At 49.4% G+C, this 11,995-nt stretch overlaps 1 protein-coding gene across 1 annotated transcript; it reads right to left on the bottom strand.

The window, feature by feature from the left end:
* Positions 1–2,231: 2,231 nt before the first annotated feature.
* LOC119330511 (cytokinin dehydrogenase 11-like) lies at positions 2,232–5,077 on the bottom strand. The gene is made up of 4 exons (XM_037603617.1): positions 4,300–5,077; positions 3,950–4,228; positions 3,345–3,607; positions 2,232–2,901 (listed from the first exon to the last, which is right to left on the bottom strand). The coding sequence occupies exons 1-4, from the start codon at positions 4,975–4,977 to the stop codon at positions 2,571–2,573; spliced, it is 1,551 nt and encodes a 516-aa protein (XP_037459514.1). The 5' UTR covers positions 4,978–5,077; the 3' UTR covers positions 2,232–2,570.
* Positions 5,078–11,995: the final 6,918 nt, after the last annotated feature.

Raw genomic sequence — 11,995 nt, 5'->3', positions numbered from 1 at the left:
GCAAGTGAAGCCCGTTCCTCCTAGGGATGTCACCATTTATCAGTATGTAAGAAAGCTTGTTTTTTTATTAACACATTTGCTTTACTTTGAGAATTCTCATCAATTTGTGCATTTGTTTGTTTTAGGATGAGATAGCCCAAGTGAAGTACAAAGAAATGCCCAAGTCGAATGGGCAAACCATTTGGCCTCCAACATTATAGGGATTTAATGGAAGAGCACGAGAAGTGTTATTCGAAGAATGATTATGGCAACCCAAAAGCCGAGAACTGGGCCAATTCCTCCCCGGAGATGGATGGTGGTGCAAATGATGTTGATAGAAAGAAAATGACAATTGTGGCTAGACGTACCATTCTAGCGTCTAGCACGGGTCAGCCAGATGGGAGGAAGTAGAAGAACTAAGGCTCAAGAGAAAAGAAGAGGTGGGGGAAATGGAAAAAAGATCGATAAGTTGGAGAGGACAAGAAACGAGTGCGCCGAGAAGAGGAAGCAAGATAAACTAGAGATGGAGGAGAAGGAGAACCAAGAGAAGAGGGTCAGATGGGATGAAATGCAAGAAAGAAGATGGTGTTAGGAAGAGATGGAGGCACGTAGGAACCAAATTCAGTAGGAAATTGAGCCGCGTAGGCTCCAAATTACAGAGGATCAGGCGGGAAATGAACGCACATCCTAGCAGAATCGGTTCATTGTGATGGATCCGAACAAAATGGATCAAGTGGCACAAGATTTTCGGACGCGGCAGCAAGATTTAAGCATTCGCTTCAAAAAACTCGAAAGAAGGAAAGGTGCAATTGGAAGAAACATGTGACTAGTACATGTCGCCGATGAAATGCTTTTGTTCGTGCAACTTGTCAAAAACAATGTGCATGTTTACTTGATGTGATAAACAATTAAATTTGGTGGGATTCAAAGTGTTGGAATTATGGAGGATGTAATATGGCGAGTCTGAATTCGCTCGTCGCCTGCGCTGCCTCCATATCTGTTGGATAGACATCGCCGATATGGTGAATCTCTAGAGTTGTTCTTACTTTCCATTTCACTTGGTTCTGCAACGAAAAATAATATCACCCTAAAAGGACTTTGAATAGTAAAACAATGAAAAAAAATCCTATTTATATGGATCTCTAGATCCATTTTTTAGCTGAAGCTCGATGTCATGCACTACAAGGGCCATGCAAAAGATTATAGAAGTTCAAACACTTGCATGGGTTGAGAGAGGGAGATAGGGGGAACCAAATAATAAACTATTAGCATCATTGCCCCTTGTCGAGATCTTCATCACCACAATGAATGCACATTCGAGCATAGTCGGCTCATCGTGTTGGATCTAAACAAAATGGATAAAGTGGCGGAGATTTTTGGGCACCGCAGCGAGATTTGAGCATTCACTTCAGAGAACTCGAAAGAGGGGGAGGTGCAAATGGAAGAAACATTTAAATTTGGAGGGAATCAATGTGTTTGAATTATGGAGGCTGAAATATTACAAGTCTGAGTTTGTAGGTCGCTTGTGTAGCCTCCATAGCTAGTGGATGACGATCGCCGATATGGTGACTCTTAAGGGAAACACGCCCAAAAAGAACTTTGAATAGTAAAAAAAGGAAAAAAAATCCTATTTCTATGAACTTTGGAACCATTTTTTCAGCTGAAGCTCGAAGTGATGCACCCCAAGGGTCATGTAGAAATTTATAAAAGTTCAAACACGTGCATGGGCTGAGAGAGAGAGAGAGAGAGAGGCGTAGATGGAGCCAAATAATAAACTATTATCATCATTGCCCCTTGTCGTGATCTTCATCACCACAATGGCCAGAATCAGGAGGGTGATGACCATCATTATCCTCAACAACAGCTATGATCGATTGTCCCCATGATCCCACGGTTCCTCCCTCGCACGATAACGCGCGACAGTGGACGAGAAAGGGCCCAATCCTGGTGATATTTGTGACCCGGTGCAAAATCTAGAATCATGCTCTAGGTATAAAGTCAATTATTATAACAAGAATGACTTCCATGGAGGAACACAAATAATACTTGGACAATGTCAATTTGAATAGGGAAATTGCAATGTCAATAGATTCGAGGAGGACCGGAGAAGAATCGTGGTGGGTACGAGTTCATTTCAGAGGGATTTCCATCCTTCCTCTTTTGATGTGGCTTGTGGGAGGAGGATGGCCAGGAAGATGAAGCGTGTGGACCGGAACGATGAGGCGGGAAATTTCCAAGGAATAACAAAGAGATACGTAGCTCTCGTGAGATACCACTTTGCAAGAGGATTAGAGTTCACGGCTTGGTGCACGCTTCCATGAACTAATTACTTAGTTAGTTAGCTGAATTGCTAATTAGGGGCCGGGGCCGGGGCCTGATGAGGAAAAGGTGACATCTTTGGTTTTCTTTGCAACCCTTTCCCTACGACAACATCCATGGAGCCCCTTTTTGTCCCCTCAATGTGCCTAATGAATAATGACCCTATAATCACCATCATCATCGTCGTCGCCCCCTTGTCGATCGTCGAGATCTTCATCACCATCATCATCATCATCATCATCCACCACCGTCATCATCACCGCCAACAGCAGCTATGATCGGTCGGTTCGCGAGGAGGAGGGGGTCCTGGCGAAGATCTTCTGGCCCGGGGCGAGGATCGCCAGCGGGTCGTAGCGGGCCTTGCGGTCGACGAAGCGGGCCCACTTGGCGCCGAAGTGGCGCACCCAGTCGGCTTCCGTGCGGTAGTGCGGGAAGTAGGTCTTGTAGTCGTAGCCGCTGCTCCGGCAGGCGTCCACGATGGCGCCGTTCTGCGCCACCAGCTCCTCCACCGCCGCGCCGCCGCCGCCCGGGCAGAACCGCAGCAGCGCCACCAGGTAGAACACCTCGCCCTCCGGCAGCGCCACCGACGTGTTCGGGTCCCACCTGCACCAGCAAGTCGCACGACGCGTCACGATACGACAAAGGAAGAAGAACGAGAGCCTATCGTAAACAATGGCGCCGGTGCGTGCACTGCAGTGCATGGCCTGTGGCTGAGAGAGACGTGCATGGCGATAATAATAGTTTTCTCAATCATAGGACCTGAGCTGGTGGCCGCTAATGCGCAATCTGCTCGGGCTAAATCCAAAACGGAACGGGATCGATGGAGAGACTGGGACGGAGCCCGTCTTATTATAAGTGATCCCGGTCAGGATCACTCACTGCCGTCAGCGAGCGCCCTGACTGAGCAGGGGAGGCTCACATGCGCGTGCGTGACGTGAGCGCCCGCCGCAAATGGCAACTCTGCCATGCCACCGAGCGGCGCACGGAAGCAATCCAAGCAGAGGAGAGATGGTGCGTCATCGGTTGGAGTGTCCTGGGATACTCACTTGCTCTTGAGCATGGGGTAGATGAGCATGGGCCCGTCGACGCCGTCGGCGAGCATGCCCTTGAGCACGGCGCGGTCGAAGTCGGCGATGTCGCGCGCGGAGACGAAGAGGTTGAGCCACGGGTGCGGCGCCGCCCAGCTGCCGCTCCGGCGCGCCTCCTCCTCCACCCGGTTCACGCGCGACAGGAACTCCACGTACCCGACGTCCGCCGCGTACTCCAGGCCCCGCACGTACTTGAGCCGCCGCATCATCTCCCCCATCCTCTGCACACACAGAACAAACAAACATGAGCACGGGCAGGCGAATCCATGGACGCTATCGTGTCACGTCGTCACATGCCGGCCTAGTGCGTGCTGCCGCTGCTGGTGTGAGCTGTTCCATGGGGACAAAGGAGACGTGCGTGAGGTGAGGTGGGCTCGCCCCGCATTGTACGCACGCGAGATCGGCCGTGCACGCAGCGATTGCTGGATTGCTGGCGCGACCACTGGGCGTGGGTGGGGGCCGGCGAGTTTGGCGGCGAGCGCGGGGGCGGTTTGGTGCCAAGAATCCAGCGGAGGATAGACGACGACATGCCCCGGAGAAGTACAGCGCCAGTGGCGGCCTACCTCGTCCACGTCGTCCGGCTGCTTGTGCTGGTGCTGGTACAGGGCCACCTCCAGGCAGTAGAGCAGCGGGCCGGGCTCGCCGGCGGGGAGCAGCGACGGGTCGAAGCGGGCGCCGGCGGGGATGGGCACCGACGGCCAGCCGTTCACCGGGTCGTCGCTGCGCACGAACGCGAAGCCCTCCACGTAGTCGAACGCCGACTCAGCCGGCCGCGTCACCAGCCACTCCGCGTCCGCCGCGTACTCCGCGAAGCTCGCGTACACCACGCGCGCCCACTTCACCTGCAATCAGCCGGCCGGTCAGCGTGCGTCGTTCGACGATGAGGATGGGGATGTGGAGTCGTAGGAGTTACCGTTTGTGGCGCGGGGGAGAGCGGGATGCGGGCGCGGGTGATTACGCCGAACTGGCCGAGGCCGCCGAGCACGGCGAAGAAGAGGTCGGCGTGGGCGGAGGGGGAGCAGACGCGGCACTCGCCTTCGCCGGTCACCACCTCCAGCTCCGCCACGTTGGACACCTGCGGGCCGTAGCGGAAGGACTGCCCGCTGACGCCGCCGTTGGAGAGCGTGCCGCCGACTGTGAGCCGGAGGTAGTCCGTCCAGGAGGCGGGGGCGAGGCCGTGGTTCGAGACGGCCCAGTGGAGGACCTCCTCCCAGAGCGCGCCGCCGGGGACGTCGGCGAAAGCCGCCCCACCGCCAGACGAGACGAGCTTCATCTGCAGGCGCCGGGAGGCCGCGCCGGCCCGCATGTCGAGGACGAGCCCCCCGTCGGACATGGCCTGCCCGGCCACCGAGTGGCCGTTGCCGCGGGCGGCCACGGTGAGGTGCGTGGTGCGCGCCGCCGCGCGGATGGCGCTGGCCACGTCGTCCGCGCTCGCCGGGCGGACGACGGCCGCGGGGCGCGCGCTCACGAGGCCGCCGAAGTCCCTCGCCGCCGCGCACTCTGCCGCGTCGGCGGCCACCACGGTCAGCTCGAGCGCGTCCCGCTCGGTGGCGGCGCCGGCGGCGGCGCGGTCCATGTACGCGAGCATCATCTTGGGCAAGCAAGCGCTTCTCCTCCCACTCGCTTAGCTGAGCTGAGCTGAGCAGAGCTCTCTGTTTTGTGATGTCACTCGCGGTGCGCTCGCGCTCTGTCTCCGCCTGACTGTGCTGCGGTCGTCGTGTGGGTCGAGGGGTTTATATCGAGAGGACACGCGGACGTCCATAGCCATCACGCCTTTCAAAAAGAGAAAATCTAGTTAAGTTTGGAAGTTCGAATTGAAATGATGGCGCACCATCTCGGCAATCTTTGGAGGATTAAAATTAATATAAGTAAGATATTCATACAAGTAGACATAGGCAAAACAGCAAATGAAACTCCAAATAACACCAATTTAACAAGTATATAGATAAACATCTATATGGATGTTTGGATTGGCATAAGAGCTTACGTATAAGGAATTTACCAAAATCTTCTAGGTTCAAGTTTGGAACCTATGAATATATGACCCAGAAGACAATAAAATACTCTATTGATGGTGATTGAATCTTTCTTTTTATCAAGGATCGAGTATGAATAGGCAAAGAAATAGGAATTTGATTGAAAGAAAGCCAATTCAAGATTTGAAGTCAAAATAGACACTAAACATAAATGGGAAATTATGACAAGAGCTCTAAAAGAAATATATGATCCTACATTCATATTTGATGAAGAAAATTATTTGATTGGACTTATGAATAGAAGATATAGCAAACTTAGTCAGATTCATATTCCAAATTTGAATTAAATTTGGAATTTCCAAAAGTTAAATAGTTTGGTTATACAATATTCTAGAGATTTCAAGAAGATCAGGGATATAAAATATAATCTATGATTTATGATTTAGAAATTAAGAATTTTGGAAGTTTAGGCATTTGTGTGGAAAAGAAACGGATGAAAGGAAACAAGGCTTCCACGTGTCACAATCTGGCAGGCCAGTACTGCTTCATTGATTTTAAAACAGGGCAGCACCGTTATCCATCGGATAAATATCGGAGCGCCGGATCGAAGTCACATGGTTGAGAAAAGAGGGATAGGTGCTCACCCGATCTTGGTTGCCGGCGATGACGAAACCATTGTGGTAGCGACTCAGGTTCGCTCGATCTCGTGATGCAGTGGCCCCCAACGACTGTCGAGTGGAGGACTGGGTAGAGGGCTATGCGACAAGCTCCGGGGACACGATGGGGACGTCTATTTCTTCCTCGGCGGGTGATGAGAGCTCGCCACAATCGCGAAGCTCGTCAACGGTGCACTTTGGCTGGGATAAGCATCAAACCACCGTGTCAAAACGGTTCGTCATGGCGGGGTATGAGGAAATAGAGACAAAACGGGGTCAAGGTCCCCTGGACAACATCGTTACCTTATGCAAATAACAATGCTCGTGGGTTCTCCGGCTAGGAATTTAGGATGATGGCGATAGGGAGAGCTCGTATAGGGAGAGGGCTATGGTCTCTCGGAGAGGTTAGATTCATGGCTGTATATAGGGGGTGAGGTGGTCGAAACCAAGCAGGCGGCGATGTGGTTAGTGGCAGGCATTTTCGATGTGCACGGATGGTCATTTCGCACGCCATGAAAGCGCACTGGAGGAGCAGAAATGTTGTTAAAGGCTCGGGGTAGGTTCTGGAAGAATCAACGAGGGCGGGAAGGAAGTAGAGGCGTTGAGGCGTGGCCGAACGGCTGGTCGCCTGCCTCGTTCGGTCGCGAGGTGGGTGACAACCCGACACATAGGGCCCACCTATCGGTGGGTGGATAAAAACCGAAACGGGAAGGGAGGTGGTGGGCTGGCGCTTTTGCTCGATTGGGCCGCAATGCGCTGTGTCAGCTCGCTTGTGATGCTCAATAAGATATGGAGAGTGGGCCTAGTCCAGTAATTAGGATAATTAGATTTTATTTTTTTCTATTATTTAGTTTAGGTTAACACAAATGATATATACAGAAATATCAAAAAATATTTGATATTACAGATTATTAACATTGAATCTTACAAAATTTATTTCTAGCAATAAACAAATATTATATGTATGCAATTGATTTTAATAATGCATTATGGGCTTTATAAAGTCACCAAAAACTATTGTCAGGGTTCTATAATTCCCACAATTCATTTTGAACTCGAAAATGCAAATTATGGAATATTAATAAAGTTCCCATTTCATATATTTGAGGAAGTCATATTATCCTTGCTCTTTATCGATTGAATAAAAATGGAAATTCCTCTACTAATAATTCAAAACCCAAAATGATGATCAAGGGATATGCAAAATGGACATGCTTCTATGTATAACATTCCAAATGAAAATTTGGGATGTTACAAGGCACCTAATTTTTTCTCTCAGTTGATTTGCTCGTACGTGCGGTCAGTTCTATGATTCGTGCATTATGTGGTGGTGTGGCGGGTTTGTTCTACGTATATGGGCCAATGTATGCTTAGATGGCTGACTATTTTTTATCTCCAATAGTGAGATATGATGGGTGATGGGCTTATTCCCTAACCAGGCCCATCATACTACATTATCTTCTATTTCTCTTCTAAAAAAAGTATGTCCTTTATTTCAATTTTCTAATCATGTTTCATTCACAAATTTTTTTCCATACTATACTGCATAAGTCATTTTTTGTTATATGTAATTTGAAGTTCTATAATTTAATTTTTGTTCTTTTGTTGTTGTCCCACAATCCTTGTTTTTATTTTGTTTCTTTTAAGTAACTCTACCCAAAGGATTCTTTCTTACATGTAATTATTTTTTATTTTTCTTTTCTTTTCTATTTTTGTCTGTCTATTTACCCTCTTTTTATTTTTTTATTTCCGAATAACACAACTCCCTGATATTATGTCTTCCAGAAATCAAATTTGTCCATGTACTGTAAATTCATTCATGCTATGTTTTTCTCCTATATGATGTTTGCGTCTCTCTCACTACATACAGATAAGGGAGACAATACCATCAACATGTCATGCAAATCATTTTCAATTTTTCAAGAGACGGCTAACCTTCAACGGTGTTTGTTTATTCTATGGACGCTTAGTATAACATGTACCTATACATGCAATTTTTATGCAATATGTGTTCAAAATTATAATGTTGTCTAAAAAATTATAATACTACATGATTCTTCTTGCATATTGTGAAACCATGCAAGTTATATAAAACATGTGTGCTACTTTATGTCATAATTAGTTTAATGTTTCCTTTCTTGTTTTAGGTTAATAATAACGCCCTTAATTAATTTTCAGCTAAAAAACCAATGTCCTTAAGTCATTCCACCTTAAAATAATTTTTTGTCTTACTATGTGTGTTTGTTTATCAATAAGTAAAAAGTGACCGAGTACGGAAAAAATCATTTGTTTCTCTCAGTTTTGTTAATGTTTCTCACTCTTTTCTATCGTTGTTAAGTAGTTTACTTTTTTGCCGTTGAGCTTTCTCCTATATGTGTGCATGCGACAATGGTTTACTAGAGCAATCATATGACACTACTTTATTTTGCGTTAAAAATGAAAATATATTTCATAATTGATCTATTAAAGTCATAACATAATTATTAAGTTGCACTCTTTATGCTTGTTCTTGCATATTACCAAAGGGTGCAAACATTTGTGTATTTCGTGTGCAAGTTTTCAGTATGCTCTAATTCCTGCATACAAGAAATGTACTTCCCAACAAGCCCTTTTTGATTTTTTTTCTATTATGCATAGTTGTATAATACTAATTTCCTTTTTATTTTTGTTGTTTCTTCCTTTAGAGTTAAAGCACTTGTAACGCCCCCGATTCAATCGTACACTAATCATACACGCAAACGTGTACGATCAAGATCAGGGACTCACGGGAAGATATCACAACACAACTCTACAAATAAAAATAAGTCATACAAGCATCATATTACAAGCCAGGGGCCTCGAGGGCTCGAATACAAGAGCTCGATCATAGAAGAGTCAGCGGAAGCAACAATATCTAAGTACAGACATAAGTTAAACAAGTTTGCCTTAAGAAGGCTAGCACAAACAGGGATACAGATCGAAAGAGGCGCAGGCCTCCTGCCTGGGATCCTCCTAACTACTCCTGCTCGCCGTCAGCGGGCTGCACGTAGTAGTAGGCACCTCCCGAGTAGTAGTAGTCGTCGTCGACGGTGGCGTCTGGCTCCTGGACTCCAACGTCTGGTCGCAGCAATCGGGTAGAAGGGAAAAGGGAAAAGAGGGATAAAGCAACCGTGAGTACTCATCCAAAGTACTCGCAAGCAAGGAGCTACACTACATATGTATGCATTGGTATCAACTGGAATAAGGCTATCATATGTGGACTGAACTGCAGAATGCCAGAATAAGAGGGGGATAGCTAGTCCTTTCGAAGACTACGCTTCTGGTAACCTCCATCTTGCAGCAGGAGAAGAGAGTAGATGATAAGTTCACCAAGTAGCATCGTGTAGCATAATCCTAACCGATGATCCTCCCCTCGTCGCCCTGTGAGAGAGCGATCACCGGTTGTATCTGGCACTTGGAAGGATGTGTTTTATTAAGTATCCAGTTCTAGTTGTCATAAGGTCAAGGTACAACTCTGGGTCGTCCTTTTACCGAGGGACACGGCTATTCGAATAGATTAACTTCCCTGCAGGGGTGCACCACATAACCCAACACGCTTGATCCCATTTGGCCGGACACACTTTCGTGGGTCATGCCCGACCTCGGAAGATCAACACGTCGCAGCCCCACCTAGACCAACAGAGAGGTCAGCACGCTGGTCTAAACCTAAGTGCCCAGGGGTCTGGGCCCATCGCCCTTAGCACACATGCACGTTGTGTGGGCGGTCGGAAGCAGACCTAGCCTAGTAGGCGTTCCAGTCCAATCCGGCGCGCGCCGCTCAGTTGTTGACGTCACGAAGGCTTCGGCTGATACCACGATGTCGAGTGCCCATAACTGTCCCCGCGTAGATGGTTAGTGCATATAGGCCAGTAGCCAGACTCAGATCAAATACCACGATCTCGTTAAACGTGTTATTTTGAAATAACCGCGAACGTCGACCAGGGCCAGGCCCACCTCTCTCCTAGGTGGTCTCAACCTGCCCTGTCGCTTCGCCACAAAGATCCACTAAGAGGGCCGTCGGGACAAACGTCCTTTCGGACCCAATCCGTGGATCACTCGCGGGTACTCCTACGAGCCGACCCGTCTTTAGTCACCACAAGTATCATATATAAAGTATATAGTATATACCCGTGATCACCTCCCGAGTGATCATGGCCCAATAGTATAACATGGCAGACAGACAAGAATGAAGGGCCACTGATGATAAACTAGCATCCTATACTAAGCATTAGGATTGCAGGTAAAGGTAACAACAGTTGTAGCAACAATGACAGGCTATGCATCAGGATAGGATTAACGGAAAGCAGTAACATGCTACACTACTCTAATGCAAGCAGTATAGAGGAGAGTAGGCGATATCTGGTGATCAAGGGGGGCGCTTGCCTGGTTGTTCTGGCAAGAGAGAGGGGTCGTCAACACCGTAGTCGTATTGGGTAGCAGCGGCGTCGGTCTCGATGTCTAGCGAGAGAAGAAGGGGAAGAAACGATAAATATAATGCAAACAAATGCATGACGATGCATGACATGACAAAGCGAGATGCTAGGTGTGCCCTAACACGGTATGAGGTGGTACCGGTGAAGGGGGAAACATCCGGGAAAGTATTCCCGGTGTTTCGCGTTTTCGGACAGAGGAGCCGGAGGGGGAAAGTTGCGTGTTCGGTATGCTAGGGAGGCGTGGCGGACGAACGGGTTGCTTATCCGGGTTTGTCTCGTCGTTCTGAGCAACTTTCATGTTGAAAATAATTTAATCCCACTTACGAATTAAAAGATATGATTTTCTAAAGATTTTACTAATTTCTGGAATTTAATTAATTATTCAATTTAATTCGAAATTTGGATTATGACATCAGCATGATGTCATGCTGACGTCAGCAGTCAACTGACGCGTGGGTCCAGTGGGACCCACATGTCATACTCTGTTAGGTTAATTAGGGTTTAGTTAATTGATTAGGATACTCTAATCAAGGTTAATTAGTTTAATTAATTCTTTAATTAATTAATTAAGTTAATTAATTAATTAAGATTAATTAGGTTAATTATTTAATAATTTTATTAATTATTATTTTTTAATCCCTTTTTTTAAACGTTCTCTATGTAGTGGGCCCCGTTTGGCAGTGGCCCATAGGGCATAACGGGCGCACGGGCGTTGGGCGGATCGGGCGGGCGCCCGAACGAGGGCGAACCAAGCCGCGACGGGGGGGCACTGGCGCCAGCGGCCAGGGCGGGGCTCAACGGCCGGCCGTCTCCGGCGAAGGAAGCCGACGCAGGAGGGGGCGCCGGAGGCAGCAGCAGGCGCGCTGCGGCAACAGATGTAGGGGAGGCGCGGGGAGAGGCAGAGCGACATGGGGAAGGGGGCGGCGACTGCGGCTGTGCAGAGCAGCAGCGACGGGATCCGAGGGCGAGTGGCGGTGGCAGCAAGCAGCGTGGCGGTTGCGCCGAGCGGGCTAGCAGGGCTGCCGACGGGCGAAGTTGGGGCGGCTCGGCAGGAGCCATGAACAGGGGGAGGCGTGCAGGGCGCCGTGGTGCGCGCTGGCACACGCGCGCGTGACGCGAGTGAGTGGCGGGCCGCGAGGGGCGAGCTGCAGGTGGGCGCGGCAGCGCAGGGGGGGAGGAGGTTGACACGGGGAGCTCGGCGGGTCGGCGAGCGGTGCAGCAGCAGCAAGGTTCGGGTGCGGGCGCGAACACACGTTGGCACAACTTCGGGCGCGTGTAGCGTGCGGCGTGCAGGCGCGGTGCGTGGCCGGGGTACAGGCGACCGTGGGAGAGGCGGGGCGCGTTCTGGGTGTGTGCACGCGCGCTGAGCGAGCGAGCGGGGAGAGAGAGGAGGGGCGCAGAGGCCGTGGCCTCACCGGAGACATAGGGTCTAGGGCAGTGAGTGTCGGGGGGGAGGACGGAGACGACTTCGGCGGAGCGGTTGCAGGCCGGTGGGGAAGGGTGCCGGCGAGGAAGAGGAGGCAGGC

The sequence above is a fragment of the Triticum dicoccoides genome, chromosome 7A (genome assembly GCF_002162155.2).
Source record: "Triticum dicoccoides isolate Atlit2015 ecotype Zavitan chromosome 7A, WEW_v2.0, whole genome shotgun sequence".
Taxonomy (NCBI): Eukaryota; Viridiplantae; Streptophyta; class Magnoliopsida; order Poales; family Poaceae; genus Triticum; species Triticum dicoccoides.
This window is presented reverse-complemented; position numbering and strand designations above follow the sequence as displayed.

Coding starts and splice junctions, on each gene's coding strand:
- LOC119330511 (XM_037603617.1), bottom strand. CDS start 4,977: ATGATGCTCGCGTACATGGACCGCGCCGCCGCCGGCGCCGCCACCGAG. Junction 4,229..4,299: donor TCTCCCCCGCGCCACAAACG/GTAACTCCTACG, acceptor GGCTGATTGCAG/GTGAAGTGGGCGCGCGTGGT. Junction 3,608..3,949: donor AGCCGGACGACGTGGACGAG/GTAGGCCGCCAC, acceptor CTGTGTGTGCAG/AGGATGGGGGAGATGATGCG.